We start from the raw sequence: 24,208 nt of genomic DNA, 5'->3' as shown, positions 1-24,208 counted from the left end.
CACGGCGTGGAAACGTGGCGCAGTTTTTATTTCATTACCTAAACCGTCTTTAATTAGGGTCGTCATCCCAGATGAAAGCTTCTGTTTAGAGGGAGTTGGGATCATTTATGTCCCTAACGTGTCTGAATTGTTGAGACGCAATGGGGATACCTGAAGAAAGGCAAATGTTGAGCTTGTATCGACAGGGACACTCCTCGTCTACATCGGCACCTTGATGATTTGCACTTTGTGATTTGGGATCCCATCGTGTGACGAACGCGAGCTAATTGGAAGCTAAATTATTCTAGGTGATTGACTGTGCATGTCACGACTCTACCTTCATCGACGCTATAGCTTGAAACGGACTCCTTTAACTCTTCTATATGTGGTGTAGTGATTTCTCCGTAGTTGCGGATTATCACCCGTCGACAAAGACGTGACACGGCCCAAGTTGTTCAAGCGACGAACCCTCGGTCAGGTGATGTACGGAGACGCCAAGGTGCAAGGGACTCGACGGAGTCACCTCCGAACATTCAACGAGCATTGGATACGGGCATATGTCACTGAATCCAGGCTGTCCTTATTATTAATAATGGACTGGCCGGGTTCGCATTCAGCGGACCATCTACGGTACGAACCCTCAGTGGCGGTTGGGATGAGTTCGCGGAAGACTCAGCGACCCTTGGAAGGCACGTTCACCGTCTGGGACAGGGCGCGGACCGTTAAAGATGCTCATGCGACGGTGCAGACGACGCTTGGCATGCAAGAAGATCCATAACGGATCATTGTTCACTTGATATTTGTATACTTAATTAGGACTTCTTATTAGGAATAGACCCGAAAGGGTAAGCTAAATACAGAACAGAATTTCCACTCAAGCACACAGAGCGACGTCCGGCTTCAAGGTAAGCGTCAGGTCAAGCTTGTTTGAGTGTGTTATGCCTGTCGGTGAACTCGAAGCTCTGTAGCGAGGGTTCATCCGGCAAGGCCAAGAGACTTTGTGTATTGGCCGATTATTATCGGGAGGTTTTACGTGACGGCTTATTGTTGCCTATTTGCACGACTGGGAGTGCTTGAATTGCCTCCCTTTTATTTCTTCCAGCCGAGTGTTGAGCACTCGGTGATCTCGTAAAAGGCTTACCCGTGCCTGGTACCCTTCCGCTGTTGGGAACACGAGGATTCAAAACACCTGCTAGCTTTGCTCGTGCTAGTAGCGTGTTCTTATTTTACTGGTTGGCCTATATAAAGTAGTTTACAAGGGTCCAGTTTGTCCCGGTGCAAGGGCAGAACTGGGGTCTTCAGGTCCGCCCGAACGATCGTTTACTATTCTAGTAGACGTATTGTTTGTGGGAACATCCTAACTACATTTTGTAGCTAGGATTTCACGTGGGGATTCCCAACACCACACTGGTGCCGCGACCCGGGAACAGATTGTGACCATTGTGAACCTATTGTATGGGCTTCTAGTTTACGAGCTACCAAGAGAAGAAGAACAAGAAAAAGACAAGAAGTATGGCGAAAGGACAACCGACGGTACCAGTTACGCCTGCCAAGTCTGGGGGGGGCTCGCAACGAGAGTTCAAGCCCGGCTGCGCGCTTTGCAGCCGGCACCGAGCTTTCAGTGAGCTTCGACGACGAAGCGGACATCGGTCCTGACGCCCACGATTATGAAGATTACGAAGACAAGACGCCGGCTCCAGAGCCAGGCGCAGGGACGCCGGAGACGGCCACCGCTATCATCGGGGCTGAAGCGGGGGGAGCAGGTCCCCTTTCGAGGGAACCTCCGCCGACGAGCTCGATGATGTTTGCGGGACCCGGAACCAGCCCTACGATGATTATGAGGATGGGACCGAGGGTCTAAACCTTCGGGGCCAAGTGCAAGGATTCAGCACTGCTGAAGGCACCTCGCCCACCTATCAACGGTGATACACCAGCCGCCAAGCGCGTTTTCGACCGCGTACAAGCGCTGATGCAGAACGATGAGTGGATGCAGCTGTTCAAGCCCATCCCCAAGAAAAAGGCCGACTGGCCTGCGCTTGCGCAGGAACTTCAATACCCAGTCAACTCGGTTTCGACTAGTCAAGTTGCCGAGGATTCAGTTTCGCTACTGTTGTCGCTGGGGTTCGAGAACGAGACGTACCCATCAACGATGTCGCTCCAGGATTGGAGTCCACATGAAGCCGGAGCTGCTCTCCAGAAATGGAAGAAGAAGCTTCGGAAGGCGTTTGGCGCCGTTGGCATCAATGCCGGAAAGCAGCCTGTGAGTCGACCGATGATTCAAGATGAAGATCCGTCTAAGATTCCACTGCCGCCGACGCCCCAACGACTCGTTCGTACTCCTCCGACCAAGCGTGGAGCTGAGCGTGGTGCCTTTGGCACTACCGAAGCTTCACCTTACTTTCAAGACTCGCACATGGTTACGCCACGTTCGGAGAGCCGTATGCAACGTATTTACGCAAGTAACGAGGGTTCGTTCGGTCACCGAGGCGGTGCGCGAGCTCCCAAAGGTGGTGCCGGACGTCGTCAAGTCGACAGCGATGGTTCGTCTAGTGACGATGACATTTTGGTGCGTACATTCGACGAGGAAGATCCTCAACTCGAGTTGATGCGCCAGATGATTGAGCTAGCGACGCTGAACGAAGTGGACCCGACACCGAGGATTGAAATGGCGTCGCTCCGACCATTGGATCGCATCACGCCGTTCTCAGGCTCTCGCAACAAGAGCGAGAACTGTATGCAGTGGCTCCGTGGGTTCGTCTATGAAATGACTGGAACCCACACAGATGCCGATAAATGGTGCATTCCATTTTAGCTAAGTCTCCGGGACGGAGCCATTCATTAGTTCCGTCAACTTCCGAAGAAGACGAAGCGCAAGTGGAAGCTGTTGAGCGACGCGTTCATCCGCTACTACTGCTCGCAGTTCACTCAGACGGCACTGTCGCGGTACTACTCCGCCAAGCGGAAACGTAATGAACACCTGTGCGACTACATAAACAGGCTGAATGGCTACGCTCGGACCGCCCGTCTACACTTTGAGAAGAGTGGTCGCGACGCGAAAGAACACGTACAGCAGTTCCTGGCAACATGCGATGATGACAAGCTGGCGGAGAGTCTCTATCACGCTCAAGTCGCCGACATTCACGAGCTCGAAGAGATCATCGAAGATGTTCTCAAGGGCAAGGAGAGAATGGCCAAGCGTGACAGTGAGTACCGATACTCCAAGAGTCGTGATACGCGACGCGACGATGGATACGCCCGCAACAACCGGCGTGATGACCGTCGCCGCGATGACAACCGCAACAAACCAAGGGTGACACTCATTGAAGCCACGGTGGACGACCTACTAGCTGAATTAGAAGGTCGTGAAGCTGCTCAGGGAGGCACCGAGTATTCAAACGAAGATCCGAACGCTTACAGCGATGTCCAAGCCGAGTACAACGACTTTCAGCCCGATAATACGGATGGTGTTTTCTCATTGGATGAAAACGACCGATACCTCGCCGCTGCTAACGAAAATGAGCGCCGTGTAGCTGCTGAAGGCACCTACGCACGTTCAGACAACCTTCAACCGCGTGGAAACATGCCTGATCGCGAGAATGGCTTCAATCAAGATCGCCGAAGTGGTGACCGTGGGTTCAATCAGGACCAACGCGGTCGACGTGACTTCAACCGCGACAACCGACGCCCACAGTACGGACCATGCGCGGTGTGCGGAGGCATGAGTCACTCCGCCCACTACTGTAACAAGCGATGCAAGTTCTGCAAGCAGCTTCACGATGCTGGACAATGCGAACTTTTCCGCAACTTCCAAGACCTTGCCAAATTCGTGCGCACTAAAGGCACGAAGGAGGAACTCCCGCCAGAGCTCAAGGCCGTCGTTCAAGAACGTCATTTAAACTAGGCAGCCCGCCAACTACAACTGGGTTGGTCCCTATCGGGCTGCCACAGTTAACCGAGCCTTCAATGGAAGCAGAGTGTATCTTTGCTTTCATGGGGCAGAGTGAATGGCCTGATAATTACGTAACAAGTGTGAACACGACGGAAAAAGAAAAGGAGAGGAGTAGAATCCTCGGTGGAGGTGTTGGAGAGAGAGTGGAGTGTGCTGATGCTGATGAGGGCACCAGCGAGGGTTCGTTCGGCGTGGTTTCGAGTGCAGCGCGAGACGAGCCCAAGGGTCACTCCAAGATTATGAAGTTGAACCCTGGCGAGAGACAGGGGTGGTGGTCGGCCAAGAAATTCGACCGACGGATCAGAATGAGAGCTCTGGTGCAAGGCGCTGTGAACGACCAGCGAACGAGGATCCTCCTCGACACAGGAGCGAACGTTAGTGTGATCACTGACGCCTTTGCCAAGAAGTTGCGACTCCGAGATGTCCTCGATCACGGACGCCGCATTGACATTCAAGGAATCAACGAAGGCAAGGTGTCTACGACACGACGAGCGTGCGTCAAGATTACGCTTGGATGGGAGATGGTGTACGAGTTTGAGATGTGGGTAATGGCGCATAGTGCAGGCGTCGACGTAGTACTCGGGACCGACTTTATGATCCCAGCTGGGATCCGGTTGGACCTGTTCCACGGCGCGGCGCAATTACCGCACGAAGTCCAAATCCCGCTGATAAAGACCAAGAACATGATCGACAGCGAAGAATACGGCTCCCATGTTAACGCCGGGCCACCCGAGCGGTTGGACATTCAAGCGCACGAGTGGCGAGAATATCGACTAGCGAAGCGTCAAGTCGGGCTGGAAGAACACGTACTGTGGGTTCGTCGAACGAACAAGCTAATCCCGTCAGTGACGAGGTTTCGACGTGGACGACCTCAGAGCATTCGACTGACCAACGTGTCTGATCGAACTGTGTACCTACCAGCACACGACTCGATCGCAATGTGGATTCCAGATGGGGATTTGCCACGAGGTGACGGCTATGTGCGTCTGGAGTCCAAGAAGTACCAAGACTGGCAAGTGTTGGCCTACGAAGGTTGTAGAGACCGCAAGCTCTTTCAGCGTGAATGTGAAATCTACGAACAATGGCTTGCCAACTCCAGCCCTTCAGCAGTTGATCGACCATACTACCCAGAAACCGGTAGAGTGCTAGCACGACCTCTAGAAGACTCGCTAGTGGATTTCTAGTGATCGTCTGACATGTGCAGAGCGCTGAGCACTGATCCTTGAAGAGCGTGAACGAGTAGAAGCCTGTCTGGCGTCTGGGGTGACAGCCGGGGGATTCGGCCGACGGTCAGCCTCCCGCAGAACCTTTGGACACGTACACGACAACCCATGGCAGAGGCAATAACGCGAACGAAGCCTCGGTAGTGCGTACACACGAACTACTGAGGCCGGTAAACGTGGTACATACGCCAACGAGTGTTAGTGTCCAGTCAGGGGTGACCACGGAAGCGAGAAGCAACGGCACTGGATTGAATGGAGTCACCCGTTTTGACGAAGCTGTCCCGGCCTTGTGTGTCACCAAATCTGCGAACGAGCCATCGGTGGTTGATCCAGAGGATACAGGCATCGCGCAGAAGGTGTTGAGTACGGCACCGAGTATTCATTGCAAGATTGGTGCGAATTCCGAAATGTCAAGACAGCGGCAGAACGAGGAGCGGAACAAAAGTCAACAACCCAATATGTCGGCGGCCCACGCATTCAATATTGCGAACGACGACTCGGCAGATGGCCCAGAGATGGGAAACCAGGATGAGAAGGAGATGGACCAAGTACCGACTGTTGAAATCAAAGCGGATGCCAATGTTGAGTCAAGGGAAGAATCCGTAGCGACGTTGGACGGAACATACATCTCGGTTGCTCGAGTGTTAACGACCGAAGGAAACGAAGCAACGGAGGATACGAGAAATGTTTTCTACGAACACCCAGCTAACAACATTGGCTTGGACGACAATGCGAAGGTGCTGGCATTCCTGCCGGATCTGACCGAAGAGATCAACACGACAATTGACTACACTGCGCCTAATGTTGCTGATCCTGAGCTGTCGACTGAACGCCGAGAGCGTCTGGTCGCGACGATAAAGAACCACGAGCACATTCTAATTGCTAGTGGTAACGCACTGACGCCGCCAGCCTACGGCGCGGTATGCGATATCGACACACAAGGGCACGCTCCAATTAAACAGCGTGCCCGGCGCGTGCCGCTACGATTTCTAGGCAAACTGTACGAGCTGCTGCGCGCTCTGCTGCGAGCAGGACTGATCGTCTTTTCAGACAGTCCATGGGCATCGCCGATCGTGATTGTGATGAAAAAGAACGGGCTGGACATCCGGCTCTGCATTGATTACAAGATGGTGAATGCTATCACCGCGATCATGGAGTATGCAATGCCGCTAGTCGACGACCTGTTAACAGATCTCGAGCGCTACCTATGGTTCTGCTCGCTGGATGCAGCAAGCGGCTTCTGGGCGGTCATGATGACCTTACTAGCGCGTAAAGTGTCGGCGTTCGTCTGCGCACTCGGACATTTCGAGTGGTTACGCATGCCCTTTGGGTTAAAGAACGCGCCGATGATCTACCAGCGTATGATTGACAACGCACTCTGGGGGTCCGTTCAACCTAAAGGAGGTTGGTTTGAATACTCGAAGAGGATGCGTTTAGCTGAAGAACAGGCCAAGGAACGTCGTGGGCCAAGCGCCGAGGGTTCGTTTCAAACGAAGCTCGCGGCAGACCGAGAAGCATCGGTAGAGACCGACCCTGTACTACAACTCGTCAACAGCCCCGTCGCTGACATGTTTACGAACGGGGAACCAGACGAATCATCGCTGGTACCTGTATTTGGTCGACGGTCGTTTGTGGATGACATTTGCTTCGGTGGCGAGGATTTCGACAGCTGCCTGGCGACGCTGGACCGATTGCTGGCAAGATTTGCACAGTGTCGGATCAGCATTAGCTTCACCAAGAGCATCTTCTGCCAGCCCAAGGTGGACTTTCTGTCGCATAAAATTTTGCCAGAAGGTATCACAGCTGACCCCAAGAAGCTTGCGGCCATCACCGAGCTTTCGTTTCCAACGAGTAAGAAGGGCATGCAGTCGTTTCTTGGAGCGGTAAATTACTACAGCCGCTTCATTCAAGACTTCGCGGTCTACGGTGCAGCGCTGTACCAGCTCAAGGATGAAGACTTTGTCGTTGAAGGTGGCCTTTCTGTGGCACGTCGTTCCTTCGAAAAATTGAAGACGAGTGTTTCACATTCACCCATCCTCAGGCACTTCGATCGGTCGAAAGAAGTTCACGTCATGCTCTTTGCGAATGAATGGGCGTTGAGCACTACGCTAATGCAAGAACATGAAGGCAAGTTATACCCCGTACGGTTCCTCGGTCGGGTGCTTAAGGAGGCCGAGATGAACTACCATCCTGCTGAGAAGGATGTTTTGGCGTTACTTCTGCTGTTGAAGATCTGTTACGTCCAGCTGGCAGGAAAGACGCTACATGTCTATACACGATTCTCGACGTTAGAGTGGGTGCATAAGTCGAAGTCTCTCTTCGGACGCGCGGTCCAGTTCGCAGTGCTGCTATCGCAGTGGCACCTGAAGGTGCAGCGCGTGAAGGAGAAGGATGTCGCCTTCGCACAGCTCCTCCAGTCAAGCATCACGAGCTTCGTCGACCTGGAAGACTTGCTCGCGCCGGTGGCACCTCCACACAAGGGTTCCCCGACTATTCGAATGGACCCCGCTTTGCTGTACGCCAAGCTTTCCCGTAATTACAGCGGATTCGTCATGTCTTTTGACGGATCAGCGAAGACAGAGAAGTACGGTGGCTACGGGAGTTGTTCATGGGTGCTGTGGAGCTTTCCTGAGTGGAAGGTAGTGATTGCTGCAAACGCTTACCTCTCGGCCACCACGGTGAATGAGGCAGAGTACACAGGAATGATAAACGGTGTGAAGGCTGCTATTGCGCACGGTGCCGAGGATTTAGTCATCGTTGGTGACTCAAGGCTCGCGATTCAACAATCACTAGGGGTGATCGCATGCAGCAAGGAAACTTTGCTAGCGCTGCTGAATACTCACAAGGAACTCACGGCCAAGCTTCAATCAGTTAAATATCTCCACGTTGTACGAGAATACAACGCTGCCGCGGATTCGTTAGCCACTGAAGCGCTGGAATCAAAAGTTAGTCGGGTCATCCTGGCTGAAACTCGCAAGTCGGAATTGGCATCGCTGAACCGCATCCTGGAAATGATCTACGAGCCGGATGAAGACTCGGTAGATGTTTCGTCACGAGGAGCAGAGCGTCAAGTACATGTACTGTCAGGCAGCGAGTCTTCAAAGTGGAAAACTTTCGAAAATTTCGTGGTTGATTACAGCTCACCAAAGTGCGATTATGGTAATATAGCAGTGATGACTCGGCGACAGACGAAAGCCAAGAAACGCGTCAGGTTTGCAGATGAACACTTGGAGGAGGTCTCAAAAGCTGAAGAACAGAATGAAGAACGACGAGAGACGTCCATTGAAGATTCATTCGGCGAAGATTTGCCAGACCATCCTCACAAGACTGTACCAGCGGCATTTCCCGATGCGGAAGATGTTGACCCGGTAGCGATACAGCGGGAACGACGCAGACGGATACTGGTGGCACAAGACGAGGAGCAGAAGTTGTTTAACATCAAGAAGGTGCTTCAGGGCCAAGCAGAAGAGCTGAGTTACAAAGAAGCTCGAGATGCCTGGAAGTATGCTGACCGGTTCGTATTGTCTGAAGACGGCGTGCTTCACTATCTTGGATTGAATCGTCGGTACGACCACGGTTGGCAAGATGAGACCAAGCTGCGGCTTGTGGTACCAACAACGATGATTCAAGAGGTCTTGCAGAACTGTCACGACTCGCTGGAAGGAGGACATCAAGGTGTGGTGAGAACGTTCCATCGCGTTAAGTCCGATTATTATTGGATCGGCTTGTACGCTGACGTGGAGAAGCACGTGAAGTCATGTCCAGATTGCAGCTCGAGTAAAAGCCGTCCGCAGCTTCGTGGATACTCACTGGCAGCGTACTAGCCGAACGACCTTTCCAGATCGTCTCAAAGGACTTTGTGATCCCACTACCGAAATCTCGCAGGGGCAACACCGCGTTGCTCCTATTTCAGTGCTCGTTCACGGGGCTCGTTATTGCCAAGGCTATGTCGGATACGACTGCACTGAGTGTTGCCCAAGTGTTCGAGGAATGTGTGTACCGACGGTTCGGAGCCCCGTCACTGATAAGGCACGACCGCGACCCACGCTTCATGAGCGAGGTTTTTCAAGCGTTCGCAGAGATGATGCAGTCAAGATCGCGAGCAACTTTGAGCTATCGGCCACAGGCTAATGGACAGCAGGAACGCTCGGTGAAGTCAGTGATGGGTTCCGTACGGGTGTACGCGGAAGACCCTCTACAGCAAGATTGGGACGAAATCGCGGAGAAGCTAGTATTTGCTATTAATACTTCTAAAGACACTACGAGGAAGGAAACGCCGTTCTACCTCGTTCACGGTTGGGATGCTCAGTCGACGTTGAGGGCAATGTCGTCATCACTCAAACGAGGACTCGGCAAGCAGTCTGACGCACTGGCGTGGCGGCGTGAGATCAATCGACAACATGAGGTCGCCCTCACTATGGCCAAAGATTATCAGGCTGTAGAAAAGGAGCGACGAGCAAAAAAGCATAATGATGCTCTGAGTCGACTGGAAAAAGCCGCTGTACCTCAACCAAGTGGAAACGAACACTCGGCAGACCCTCTAGAAGCTTCAGAAGAGATGGAAGATCCTGCAAGAGCCCCACCGAGATCTCTTTTTGAGATTGGGAGCCGGGCGTGGTTGTACATGGAGCGCGTCAAACCGGGCTTGACGAAGAAATTAGCTCACCGATGGCATGGACCTTTTCGGATCAAGCGCAAGGTGGAAGAGTTTGCGTACGAGCTGAAATTGCCTGACCGAAGTGGGTATCGCTTCTACCCAGTAGTGCATGTGTCGAGACTCAAGGCTGTCAACGAGTTCAACAGTCGACCGAACACTCGGTTGGTACTAGACGCGACTAATGAAGCAAGACTCGACTTCGATGAGGAACTGTTGCCTGAGGACAGCTGGGACCCAGACCAAGTTGCCGGTGAATATGAAGTAGAGGCCATCCTCGACGTCAGAACACCACTAACGACGAGCACGGAGCGTGCTGTACGCGAGCTCAACGTCAAGTGGGTAGGCTATGAAGATACAGCTTGGGAACCATCATCCAACTTGTCATGTGGAGGTCTGCTGTACGACTATTTGCGAGCCAAGAAGAGCGAGAATCGGCTGCAGATGGCGCAAGTGGCGGACGAAGACTAGCGTGACTGGATCACGTGTGAACTGTCCACAGGGCGATGCAGCCTGTGGTAACAGACGAAAAACGTTACTGCAACAACAAATTGTATATGCATTTGAAGAACAACATGAACATGATTACGATGTGGAAGTGGATTAAGAATAAGAAAACATGAATGCCGACCGCGGAGCGACCACTGAAAACGAAGTCACGCGGGACACCTCAACAGTTAGCTGAGATGCGGGAGAACGTCGTGGAACGAGCAGCAAGGATTCAAATCGATTCCAAGTGCCTGGCCGCGGTGGCCAAGAGTGTCAACGAAGTCGAGTCACCACTTTCCTCAGGAACCTGAGCCTCGGTAGCTGGAGCTGCAGCCGGACCCTGCGAATCCTCGGTACCAGCTTCAACAGGAGCAGCAGCCAGAGCAGGACGTGGAGTACCCGGTGGCGAGTCAAATAACGAACGCCAGGTCGGAATAAGTTCGGTCGAATCGAGAGACGGGTCAACGATCACGCTTCGGTACACATCCACGAAACGCGTACCACGAGGATTGAAAAGCTCCGGATTACGCTGGCACGGGAAGTACGTGGTGTTGTACGGGTGCTGATGCGGTGCATTCATCCATCCAGTACGCCAGGGCTGACGAGCGTCGAGAGCCGGAACTTCGGAAAGCCAGTCAGATGTCCGAGGTGCGAACGGCAAGTTTTCGATGGGGTACCACGGCTTCGACGGATCCAAAAGCAGCTCGGGACGAATGAACGGCACGCTGGAAGCACTAGAGGAAACCGAGTCGCGACTCCACGCCATGTACTGCTCACGGTACTTGTTACGGAGACGATCGGCTCGACGGTCGCGCTCGCTGAAGAGTTTCTTCAGCAGAGCTCTCAGCTCCTTCAAACGTTCCTTGTCATGGCCAGCCTTTTTAGCTTCTTCAGCGAGACCTCGTTCAATACCAGCCAACGGAAGCCAGTGGAGACGCTCCCACAACGCGAACCCGAGGTTACCTTGCTTACCGCCGTCACCCCGAAGGTTCGCCCAGATCATCTTGAAACGGGTCTTAATCGGAGCACGCTTGGAGATGGGGACGCTTGGGTTGAAGTCGACAGTGTCAAAGAGACAAGCTTGAAGAGGATAGAGCTGCCGAAGTTGCTGGTACGGGTGATCAGGATGCGAGTAATCAAAGAACGCTTGGAGACCCTCCAACGTTGTATGCACGGTCACCTCACCAGCTGGTTCGGGAAGCGTTAAGCTCAAGAGTCGCTCGAAACACTTCTTGGCGCCTGCGTCATTAAACTCCATGTCCACGTACGGGAGAACCCACGGTGGCAAGGTAGACGAAGCCGGCACCGTAGGGCGAGTACCAGACAACACTCGGTGAGGAAACGGCTCAACCGACGGTGCACCACCACGACGCGGCATCGAAGTGTAGGTTGCCGTAATCATGCGTCCAGGTCCAGCATCGAGAGTCCAAATAGGCGGACGAAGAGACACTGGAACAGGAAGAGAAGATGCTGGTGCCGGGAGAGCTGCTGGTGGCGAAGGAGGCGGACCGGCAACGATGATTGGAAAAGTCATCATCGGCGAAGGATTTGGCCGAGGTGGAGTCGGAGGACGAGCTAGGCCAAGATTACTCCAGTTCCTATTTGAATCTTCAACATCTTCGTCATCGAGTATGCTTGAATGATCGGTGGGGGGCGGAACATCACCGCCACCACTGGGAGCATCAGGAGAGTCATCCACCGAAGGTTCATTGTCATCCACGTCATCTCCATGGTCGTCATCAGCATTCCCATCGTCATCAATCTCCATCGAAAAGTCGGGCGAAGACACGCTTGGTACGACAGCCGTCGGAACAATCGGAGCCGGCTTTGAAGACACGGAGGCTGGTGGAGCAGCTTTAACAGGGGCAGGCCCTGCTGTAGAAATCACTCCCGAGACTTCAACTGTCTTGGACGTCGGAGCAGAAGCCGAAGCAGACTTGCCTTGTGGGACGGTTTGGTCCGACTCTTCACCTTCGTCACTCGAGCCAAACATGAGCCGCATTTCCTCGGCCTCGCGCAGAGCTTCTTCAGCAGCGCGTATGTCGGCTGGAGAAGGGGAAATTGTTGAAGCTGGTGGCTTGGCCACATCGTGTGGACCCTGAGGCGGGGGAGAAGGCGCGTCAGGAGAACCGGGAACATCGTCTAGATCCCCAGGGTTCACATCCTTACCCGAAGGCTCTGTAGCAGTTTCTTGAGCCGAAGGGACGCTACTTGGATCAGCAGTCCCCATGTCCACTCCGGTCGCCACTGAGGTCGACCACGGCGGGAGTCGAGGACGACGCTGGTGTAGGAGGTGGCGACCATGAACTTGGAGAAGACGGTACGGACTTGGACCGAGTCTTCATATGACGTCGGGGCGACTTGGCAGGAGAATGAGGACGAGATTTCTTGCGCTTCTTCTGGGCCGCCTTCTTCCACGCCTTCGGACCGAACAACGATCGACGAGCCGACTTCGGAGTTGAAGTATCGGCAGGTGGCGCATCACCGAGACCGGCAGCTGCCATCGAAAGACTGGCCTTGTCCGTTGGGATTGAAGCCTTGTCTTCGTCAGAGTCTTCCGACTCGTCGTCTGAATCCTCGCCACCTGGTCTAAGACGCTTATGGGACTTCCCATGGGCCACTTGGTGAGCGGCTTTGGCCAAAGCTGCAGGAAGGGCTTGAGGATCGTCCGAAGACGCGGTGGCAGACTGAATGCGCCGCAAAGCGACTAACGTCTCCTGATCCAAGTCCAGCACGTCATGGTCCAGCTCACCCGCAGTCAAACCTATCACGAAGGATTGTGAACGAACGTTAGTTGCTGAACACACGGTGGAAGGAGCGACATTATGAGCGTACCTTCAACAGCCAGACGAAGTACCTCGGGATCCATCCCTGCCAGACTCACGTGTGCACGGAGGGTACGATTCGCTTGGAGGAGGCGAGTGTTACGGTCTTGCTGGTTCTCGAGGACCTTGAGCGTGTCGTTATCAACGTACTTGCCCTGGGCAAGCTTTACTAGTAGGAGGTGAAGCTTCCGAGTCTGCTCGGTATTCGCTCCAATAGAAGACTTGTACATCTCGCGTTCGCGAGCCAGCTTCTTTTGCAAAGTACTGATGAAAACGTCCCGAGCTTGGACCTCGCAGCGAAGACGATTCAAATCCTCTGCGTGTCGCTCCATAGTGGCTTGAACACTTGCGAGCATGGCGTCGTTCTTGGTGTTCGACTCGCGGAGAATCTTGATGTTGTGATGTAAGGCTTCAATCTCAGCGTTGGCAGCCTTGAGGAACGTCTCCGCGTTATCACGGGCCATGATGTGGGGTGCCACCGAACGTACGGCGGCAGCAGCCTCGGACTGAGCGAACCGCAACTGACGTTCCAAGTCGGCAACTCGTTCGGGTAATGCCGACAGCGCGTCAGGAACAGGTTGTACCGCAGCGAGGACATCATCGAAACCAACAGATGTCTCGAGGCGACGTTGAGCGTGAACATCGCTGTGGAGAGGAGGCGCAACGCTGAGCTGCACTTGGTGACGAGCCATTGCAGTCAAGTACGGGATTATCGAGGTCATCATGTGATCGACCGATGCCTCCGTACTTTTAGCCATCATGGCGCGCAGCGAATCTTCGGTGAGTGGCGGCGGACCACCAGCTGGGGCAGGAGGAGCAGCAGGAGCCATCTCCGCGGGTTCAGCGACGACGGGGAGTGCTGCAGGAGCTACCACAGGGAGTGAAGAGTCGAGGGCAGCGGGCGCCGGAGGACCGGTTGAGGACGCTGCTGTCGGAGGAAGTGCAGCAGACTGAGGGGCGTTCGAACCCTCGGTCTTGCCCTCCTGAGAAACAAGTCGAGTAATGCGAGGTGATGAGCAAGGTACCGATGATTCAAGAGAAGGATGGGCTGACGTACCTCCAGCTGATCACGTTCGCGACGTCTACGAGGATTGAGACGCTGAAAAGCGTCGGACACGGCTCGATTCAGACGCTTGGACATACGGTGGCGAGATGGTGAATTGAAGAATGAAGATATGTCACAACGGGCACCAGTACCGTGGCTTCCATTGCGACAGGGGCAGTTGTGGTGTAGTCATTTCTCCGTAGTTGCGGATTATCACCCGTCGACAAAGACGTGACACCGCCCAAGTTGTTCAAGAGACGAACCCTCGGTCAGGTGATGTACGGAGACGCCAAGGTGCAAGGGACTCGACGGCGTCACCTCCGAGTTTTCAACAAATATCGGATACGGCCCTATGTCACTGAATCCAGGCTGTCCTTATTATTAATAATGGACTGGCCGGGTTTGCATTCAGCCGACCATCTACGGTACGAACCCTCAGTGGCGGTTGGGATGAGTTCGCGGAAGACTCAGCGACACTTGGAAGGCACGTTCACCGTCTGGGACAGGGCGCGGACCGTTAAAGATGCTCATGCGACGGTGCAGACGACGCTTGGCATGCAAGAAGATCCATAACGGATCATTGTTCACTTGATATTTGTATACTTGATTAGGACTTCTTATTAGGAATAGACCCGAAAGGGTAAGCTTAAATACTGAACAGAATTTCCACTCAAGCACACAGAGCGACGTCCGGCTTCAAGGTAAGCGTCAGGTCAAGCTTGTTTGAGTGTGTTATACCTGTCGGTGAACTCGAAGCTCTGTAGCGAGGGTTCATCCGGCAAGGCCAAGAGACTTTGTGTATTGGCCGATTATTATCGGGAGGTTTTACGTGACGGCTTATTGTTGCCTATTTGCACGACTGGGAGTGCTTGAATTGCCTCCCTTTTATTTCTTCCAGCCGAGTGTTGAGCACTCGGTGATCTCGTAAAAGGCTTACCCGTGCCTGGTACCCTTCCGCTGTTGGGAACACGAGGATTCAAAACACCTGCTAGCTTTGCTCGTGCTAGTAGCGTGTTCTTATTTTACTGGTTGGCCTATATAAGTAGTTTACAAGGTCCAGTTTGTCCCGGTGCAAGGGCAGAACTGGGGTCTTCAGGTCCGCCCGAGCGATCGTTTACTATCCTAGTAGATGTATTGTTATGGGAACATCCTAACTACATTTGTAGCTAGAGTTCACGTGGGATTTCCAACACCACATATAGCTGGATCTCCCGAGATTGTCCGCCAAACTTGCTTCCACGGACGACGTATTGGAGCATCACCCTCGTCTACATCGTCTTTTGACGACCCTTTTTGCCCTATTAACGGATATCAGGATAGGAAGGGAGACCACCATCGTCTTCTCCACTTAGGCTGCATGCGTTAGACGATGCTCGAGGAGTCCGACACAATAGCAGACGTAGAGGGCGCTGTGGAGAGTCTTAGAAAGTGGTAGAATGCTGAAACCCGATAGCATGCCGAGATCCAACTCGTCGCTGGCTCTAATTATAAATTTTAACTATGCTGATATACTATTTGTAGTAGCTTTAAGCATTTAAAAGAGGCTGTTTCATATAATAATATTGTCGTTTGGTGGTTTTGAAGCAAACAAGAGGTTCCACTAAGAGGGCGAGCAAATCGCGGATTTGGTCAGTCGGTCGGGAATTTTTGGAAAGTGCGGATGTCACGGCCATTCACATTCCATTTCACGACGGATACCGTTGAAGAGCTCTTGATCTCCAATAATCGCGCGTCAATAAATGTCATTACGTGTGAGTGCTAAGATATGAAATAAGATTAGAAACGTACCAGGACGGAATTCATGAAGGCTAGAGTGGAATTTGAAGCGTTCAATCGCATAACCAAATAAAGTTGATTAAAGTATGAAAGCCTGCATGCTCTTAAACCTTGTGTATCGTATGGGATGTACGTGATAACCGACCGACAGGAGCTTTGGCAGCTGACACCATCGCTAATTTCAATCGCATTCAAATTCTCTCTGCACCGATTGGTCAGTTGTTTCCAGTAGTTGTATCGATGGGCATCATCGTGCTGTCCGCGAGAGTTGCGGAGCCCCTATATTAACTTCCGAGCCAAACCTTTGCGACATGGCTACATTTGTACTTCATTTAGGTATGGGAGGGGTAAACATTCGCCTTTCTTAGCGGGATCTCCTATCTCCTATGTTAAAATATGGGAAATCGCTATCAACCAGGCGGGATTTTCGGAGGTCGCCCAGAATTAGTTATTGATGCAGAGGTTGTTTGCGATGAATATAACTAGAAATAGCACGCAATTGTAAAAATAGGCTATAGGAGGCTGTTGTCTCCTTAGATAGCTCGCGGCGAATTTGGATCTACCATATCGGACAAGATATTGATAAAAAGGGCACCATTTTTTTTGTTTTGAGTTATACGACTCGGTATTGTATTTTAGATTCGCATTAATAGACGGGGATTGATGTCCTCTTCATCATAAGCATCAAACTAAATACTAAAGCGGTCATGATTTGCTGCCCAGCACGAGTTCTAAATGGGGTGTCCCTGTTGAAGGTAACGTGCACATCTCCCTTTCTGTTCGTTTGTTGACACGTTGTGAACGAAAAACCGTGAAATCGGGGTACCGAAAGATGGGTACACCTCAAAGCCTTTTTTGTAAAGGATGGTCCCACAAACGGACAAATTTTTAATGAATCGATAAAACTACCGTTGAGTTGTGTATGAAAACAGCTGAAACCGAGATTCCATTTGACTATTATAGCATTACCTTATTAGATACCGAAAATCTAACGCCTTACCTTTTGGTATGTTCTCGTTGTTGTAGGGTGCTTGAAAGGGCGTTGTGATGGACTTGAACCTGGGCATCAAGTACATCAAGAATGAGGCGACGTCTGGATTTAGCCTACTGTCCTTTCTAGACGACTTGTGGCTCAACACTACTTGTATGATTACAGATTTGTTTGTATCTACAAGAGTCGTACCAGAACGTTGCTGTCGTCAATCCGTCGTTTTAATTGTGCGAAAACCCAGGCCACAACATCAAGCTGGTAAACGCGTTCAGTCCCTTTAAGCAAACAATTTCATTGAAGTGCTCAACACGACAGGCGCGCATTGGGCTGCCTATCATATCAATCGGGTTACGCGTGTGTGCTACTCATTTGATTCGATGCAGGGTAGTACAATAGCGATGACAAAGAGTATTCGGGAAGTTGTAGAGCCTCTGCTCCATCTTGATTGCGGGTTGTCCTGTGAGGCTGAGACACGTTTTACTACCGGATCCTTGAATACGGAACTCTCCCTCATGTTGCCTTATGTGATTTTTTTTAATGATATTTGAGTTTTCTTCCAGCGACAAAATAACTAAACATAGAGGTACTGTATAAGTTAAAATACGTACTTATCTTAAAGAAGCGAAATAAAAAACAGGTTAAACAGGTGTGTTAGGACACAATACAGAAGATGCAAAATAGTGGACACGTTTTTTTCGGTATCAGTAACACGTGCCTAGATTTTCATACTGTTAGTTATCCACTTAAGAAAATCTTGGCGAATGACCTCCAAAAATTGGGAGAGATTTCCCATGTTAAATTTCCTTGCAGCGAAATTTAAAGTGATGTAACACCTTTTTTTGTTGGTGTCTGCTGATTTCTTTGGTGGTGAATCACCACTGGTGATATCCCCAATCGTCGCCGTAGGATACCAAGAACTCCATTCGACTCGAGCTTCGAGTGCAACGGGGGTGGGCAGCCGGTAAACGGCAGAGTCGCATGACGATTTTGTTGGACATTGATGTAAGAGCCAGCCAACGGGCAGGCGACCGGAAGCCAGACCCCCAAGGACCTTTACGCAAGTGTCGAGTCGACAATGTTGAAGGTACGACATTTTGACTTAGTTTCACTATTGGGACCAATCAGATCGAGTGTAAGCGCGTGTCGTTTCAGGTAATTGTGTAGTGTGCATGTAGAATTTAACTAAAAACTCCTTTGAATATATTTCTCACTTTCACTTCTACCTTCTGCCGAGCAAGTGCCAAACCAACAGGTTATGCGCCCAATGGTCAACAACTCAGACGCAGACGCTGCTACGGAGGCAGTCCCCGCCTTCCCCGCCGCCTACGAAAGGGGCGAAGAGCATCACGAAGAGAAGGTCACGCCGGACGCTGGAGCGCTCGCGGCTCTCATCACTAAGCTCACGGCCAAAGTGGACAGCTTAGAGCGGTCGCTGGAGACGCACCAGCAGCGTGCGGCCGTCACACCACCCGGTGCGGGGGCTGGGCTGGGCCAGAGCGTGTACCGTCAGGCACTGCAGCACGGAGGCAGCTTGGGCATGCAGCGCATGCAGATGCATGAGCTCGGCGCGTCGAACTTCGGCATGGGTGCGTAGACGCCTGGGGTGTATGGTGGTCTTGGTGCTGGGCAACAAGCAGGAGGCACACCGTTCCAAGCCCAAGAAGCAGCTCAACAGGCGCCACAGCAACAGCAACCAGCTGCGCAGTACCAAGCACATCGACCTTCGCCGCTGCATCTCAACGAGAGAGTGCCGCCTGCCAAGGATGCGAAGCTCTTCATGCGAAACTTCGACGGCAGCGAGGTCTACAAGGGACTTGGGAGCGGCTTCGAGCAGTGGGCGCTGCTGTTCATTGAGCAGATCGAGATGGCGGAGCAGGCGTGTGGCTACGCCTGGCCTGAGCGCTACAAGGTGAGCAAGTTCGGCCAGCATCTACGTGGTAAAGCTGAGCTCTTCTTCCAGCAGCACATCATGCGCTGGTGGGCCACGCAGCCGACGCTCTGGTTTGTGATGGATCAGATGCACTTGTCGTTCAAGCGGGCGCTCTCGACGCAACAAGGAATGAACCTCTTTGGCACGAAGAAGGACCCGTCGCGATCGTGGAATGAGCACTTCTTGTACTTGAATGCTCTCATGATGGCAACAAACGCGTCACCAACGCTAGTGCTGGAGAACATCGTCAGGTACGCGAATCCGGACTTGAGGCACGCCTTGATGGCCAAGTGTGACATCACGCGGCCGGATCCTCTCCAACAAGCGAACGAACTGGTCGTTTGGGCGCAGATGATGACCGATGAAGATCGAGCGCCGAAGCATCTTGGTAAGGAAGTCGTGAACGCAGTGGCTGAGTCCCAAGAGGAAACGCGGCGATGCCACAAGTGCAAGAAGGTTGGACACCTGAAGAAGAACTGCCCAGATCGTTCCGCTAGAAGCAACAATGACCAGCCAGTAAAGTTCGCACTTGCCGCCGGTAACGACTTCAAGTCCGTGGACGCTACGAGCTGGATTCTGGACAGCGGTGCCAGCCGACATCTTGTCAATGATCCTGCGCTACTGGTTAACGTAGTGCAGTGCTCTGGTGAGGACACCTGCATGTTACCGGATGGGCGAACGATGGACGTAGCCAAGAAAGGATCGGTGATTTTGAGAGCTATTGTCGACGGAGTCGCGGCTGAGGTGGAGCTCAGTGAGGTCTACTACGCACCGAAACTCGCGCAGAACCTGATCTCATACGGACGGCTGATAGCGAAGGGATGCTCTCTCACCAAGCGCAACGGAAAGTTGGCGCTGATGAAAAGCAACGAAGTGGTATTCTATGTCGACGTAAAGTACAACGTGCTTGTGGCTAGACTTGAATCGGTAGCTACGAACAACGCTAAGATGGAGCAGCTGATCATGAACGTGGTGGATACGAGTACGGACACAGCCTCGCCGGTCGTCGCCACGGACACGTTGATGGGCTTCCATGCACGTTTCGGTCACTTGTCATTGGACACCATTGAGCGTATGGCAAATGACCACGCATCCGGCATCAAGATATCGAATCGGGACCGTAAGCCCTGCATGGTTTGTGCTGAGGGTAAACAGACTCGAGCGAATCAACCGACTAAGGACACCGGGGAGCACGCACCGATCGACAAAGTCGGAGGAGTCATCTGCAGTGACCTGAAGGGTCCCATGCCGCCACTTGACCGCCAAGGTAACCGCTACATGGTTACCTTCGTGGACCACAAGTCGAACTACTGCAAGGTGTTCATGGCGAAGAAGAAGAACCTGGCTGCAAAGAAGTTCAAGGACTTTCTTGTCGAGTTCGAAAAACGGTTCGACGTTCGCGTGCCTGTTCTCTGCACGGACGGTGGAGGAGAGTACCGAAACGTGGATCTCTTCTGCAAAGAAAACGGAGTGGCTCGTCAGGTGTCAGAAGTCGGCAACCAAGCTGCAAACGGCAAGGCGGAGCGGATGCATCGCACGGTTCTCAATATGGCTCGGTGTATGGTGTTCGGTGCAGGATTGCCGCTGAGCTTCTGGGGTGACGCGGTTGAGTACGCGACGTACGTGCTGAACCGGAGCTCGTCACGTGCTAACGAGGGTCGGAAGTCGCCGCTCGAAGTGCTGACTGGCGAAGCACCAAACCTTCGCGACATGGTCATATTTGAATCAAAGTGCCCCGTGTTTCGTGACCCCGGAAAGCGCGCCATGAAGAAGAGGGCGTGTGAGGGCGTCGTCGTCGGCAAGGACGAATCGACCAAGGGGTACATGGTGTACCTGCCTTTGGAGAATAAGGTGATCGTCACGAGGCATGTGCAGAACATCCGCGCGTTGGAGGAGAAATCCGATGTGAAGCCACCAACTATTCAGGCTCCCACGACGACGACGCCACCGGCACCACGTTCCACACCACGAAGATCTCGTCGCTCACGTCGCAAGTCGCGCCGCCGTGCTGAAGCTGATGGAGACGTGGAGGTTGACGAGTCGAGGCTGAACACTGAGCCTGTGGTTTTGACCGTATCCGAAGTTAAGGACGTCAATGCCCACGCTGATGACCCGGAACCGAAGAACTACAGGCAGGCGCGGAAGTGCGCCGAGAGCGCGCTTTGGGAGGCAGCTGAAAAGGAAGAGCTTGAAACTCTACAGGCGAATAACACGTGGAAGCTGGTCAAGTTCGAGCCTGGTAGCATTCGCTTGCATACTACGTGGGTGTACAAGAAGAAACGAACAGACACGGGGTTGATCGAGCGGTACAAGGCTCGACTAGTCGCCTGTGGCAACGAGCAAAAGTTCGGCGTTAACTTCTTTCTCGTGTTTGCGGCTGTGATTACCATGACTGGTGTCAAGTTCATTCTCGTCATTGCGATCATATGGAATGTGCCTGCCAGACACGGCGACGTTCCAAACGCGTATGTAAAGGCGAAAACGGAGGAGGGTATCGAGATTTTGCTGTTCGTCCCCGACGGACTCGTTATCACGGAGGAAGAGCTGAAGACGCTCGGAGCTGAGAGCGTGGATGAAGTTGGCCTACTTCTTGGTCAGAGCCTTAACGGTCTGAAGCAAGCAGGACGCCTTTGGCATGAGCACCTTCATCGCGAACTGGTCAAGCTTGGGTTCATCCAGTGCATTACGGACGCGTGCCTGTACTTCAAGGCTGACAGCGGTGGAATGACGGTCGTCGGAGCGTACGTGGATGACCTGCTGGTTACTGGCACGGACGAGAACAGGGTTTCCCAGTTCTTCGCTGACATGTCCGTCCTGGAGCTCAAGGATCTCGGTGTTGCCAGCAATTTTCTTGGTATGCGCGTGCAGTACAACGAGCTCAGTGGTTACAGGTTTGACCAAGAGGCTGCAATCGTCGAGATGCTCACCAAGTTTGGGCTGGACAAAGCAAATTCGGTGCGATCGCCGATCGGAGGAGAAGACGCGGCAGAGTCAGATTTGGCAGAACTACTTCCGCACACGGCAGAGGAGACCACGTCAGCAGGACCAACGGTGACAAATTTCCAGTCACTGGTGGGGAGCTTGCTGTGGATTGCGAGATGCACGCGTCCTGACATTATGTTCGCTGTACACTGTGCAACGCGCCGGACGCATGCACCAACGATGGCGGATTGGAAGCTGGCTAAACGCATCGTCAGGTACCTGAGTGGCACCCGATCGCACAAGATGGATATGTCCGGCGACGACAAAGCTAAAAGGCTACCACTACGATTGCGCTCGTATACGGACGCCGACTTTGCAGCCGACAAGAGCGACCGCAAGTCTGTGAGTGCGGCAATCATCCAAGTAAACGGAATGACTGTGTCATGGCAGTGCAAGAAGCAGAGTTCTGTGGCACTATCGACGACCGAGGCGGAGTACGTCGCTGCGACAGTGGGTGCTCAGGAGCTACTCGGGCTGAAGGAGCTACTGGGCGAGCTGGATATCGCCACCAAGTTGCCTATGGCCATGCTGATGGACAACCAAGCGGCTATCGTGCAAGTGCAGAGCGAAACAAGCTCTGCCAAGGCGAAGCACGTGGACGTCAAGCTCAAGCTCATCCAAGACTGCGTCAAGAAGGGCATCGTGGTGCCAGAGTATGTGGCTAGCGCGGAAATGCTTGCCGACCTGCTGACGAAGGCGCTACCGGCGCCACGGGTGAAGGAGCTACGGGGGAAGATCGGACTCGTCGACATCGAGTGATTCAGGAACCCCGAGGCTCTGGGGAGGAGTGTTGGACATTGATGTAAGAGCCAGCCAACGGGCAGGCGACCGGAAGCCAGACCCCCAAGGACCTTTACGCAAGTGTCGAGTCGGCAATGTTGAAGGTACGACATTTTGACTTGGCTTCACTATTGGGACCAATCAGATCGAGTGTAGGCGCGTGTCTTTTCAGGTTATTGTGTAGTGTGCATATAGAATCCAACTAAAAACTCCTTTGAATATATTTCTCACTTTCACTTCTACCTTCTGCCGAGCAAGCCAACCAACAGATTTCTCTTTTTGAACAACATAGGGTACACTATCTAAATGGTGTTTTGTGTTGTTGGGTAAGCTATTGCAAGTAGGCGGAAACGTCGTGGAAAAAAAAAATAGAATGCTCTTTTTATTAGTAGGCGCCGAGCCGGATTGAAACTTGGCGCATTGTGCGCGGAGGAAGAATCTTGGACAGATTGACTTTGTTCTGTATAAGAAGACGGACGTCACACTCGAATATAAGTTGGTGCAGCACCATCCTGGTTGCCCACTTGAATTTAGGCTCGACTTGCAGCGTTGCAGTCGCTGAGAGGGACTCAATGGTTTGGAGGTAGAGCGCGTTATTGTGCCAGATTAAGTTTGAGGGCCCATGAAAACGAACCAGCAGACTCAGAACATCCAGGTAGCTACTGGGGTCGTGGCTGCGTCGGTCAAAGAGCGCGCAGAGGATGCTAACTGCTTCTACGACTTGGTCCTGCTCCTGCTCTTCAGGGACCGAAAACAAGGTCATCGCTTTGAAAATTAATCCGAAGAACAGGAAGACGGACGGAAACAAGTGGGGAGGTGCCTCGTCCAGGTCTCGTTCGAGCTCTGCCATCAGTGACTTTCTCTTCTCGTCTGAAAGTGATTTGAGGTATTCGGCCACAAGAGTTTCCAAGGCTGACTGCTTCTTCGATGTTGACGCCGAGCTATGAATGTGCTCGACGCCAGCCCTGAATCCACGCTCCAACTCGTCTCTGCTAGCACGCATCTCCTCCAAGACCGCCACCCGATCGGTAACATCGACCAGCCCCACAAGGCGTCCCAGCTCTTCACTATTCCATGTCATGATTTTGCGTGACATAGTCTTCAATGCGACGGCATGCTGTAACAGCGGTTTGAACAGCACTGGCTTAAGCAGAAACGACCACCGCAGTCTCACCAGCACCTCGTCGTCCTCCGCGAGCCTCGCTGGGCTTCTCTGGGTCCGCACCGCCAGTGCGTGTAACTTGGCAGCGCAAAGGAGACTGCAAGTTGCCAACTGCTCAGCGTGCAGGAAGCAAAAATCCAACAGCTCCTCAACAGTCTTCATGGATGGTATCGCAGTATCTGCAGTCTCGGTCATCACTTTGCAGTCTTTAAATTGCTCCTCGATGGTCTCGTCGACTGTGTTGAGGTCATCCACGAGCGCCCGCTTCAGCGGCTTTACATTTTCATTAACAGCCGCTACAAATAACGTGTGTCTCCACTGTAGCAACTCATGTAGATCCGCCGCCGTCAGATGGCCGCATTTTAGCCAGTCGAGGAGAATCCATCTCCGAAAACGAACGGTATGACGTCGGCCACAGAGCCA

At 52.7% G+C, this 24,208-nt stretch overlaps 1 protein-coding gene across 1 annotated transcript; it reads right to left on the bottom strand.

The window, feature by feature from the left end:
* Positions 1-23,008: 23,008 nt before the first annotated feature.
* Positions 23,009-23,947, bottom strand: PITG_07842 (uncharacterized protein; the record flags this gene model as incomplete). The annotated part of the gene is made up of 2 exons (XM_002904015.1): positions 23,009-23,083; positions 23,258-23,947. The coding sequence occupies 2 exons, from the start codon at positions 23,945-23,947 to the stop codon at positions 23,009-23,011; spliced, it is 765 nt and encodes a 254-aa protein (XP_002904061.1).
* Positions 23,948-24,208: the final 261 nt, after the last annotated feature.

The sequence above is a fragment of the Phytophthora infestans genome, genomic scaffold, assembly GCF_000142945.1.
Source record: "Phytophthora infestans T30-4 supercont1.12 genomic scaffold, whole genome shotgun sequence".
NCBI classification, from domain to species: domain Eukaryota; phylum Oomycota; class Peronosporomycetes; order Peronosporales; family Peronosporaceae; genus Phytophthora; species Phytophthora infestans.
This window is presented reverse-complemented; position numbering and strand designations above follow the sequence as displayed.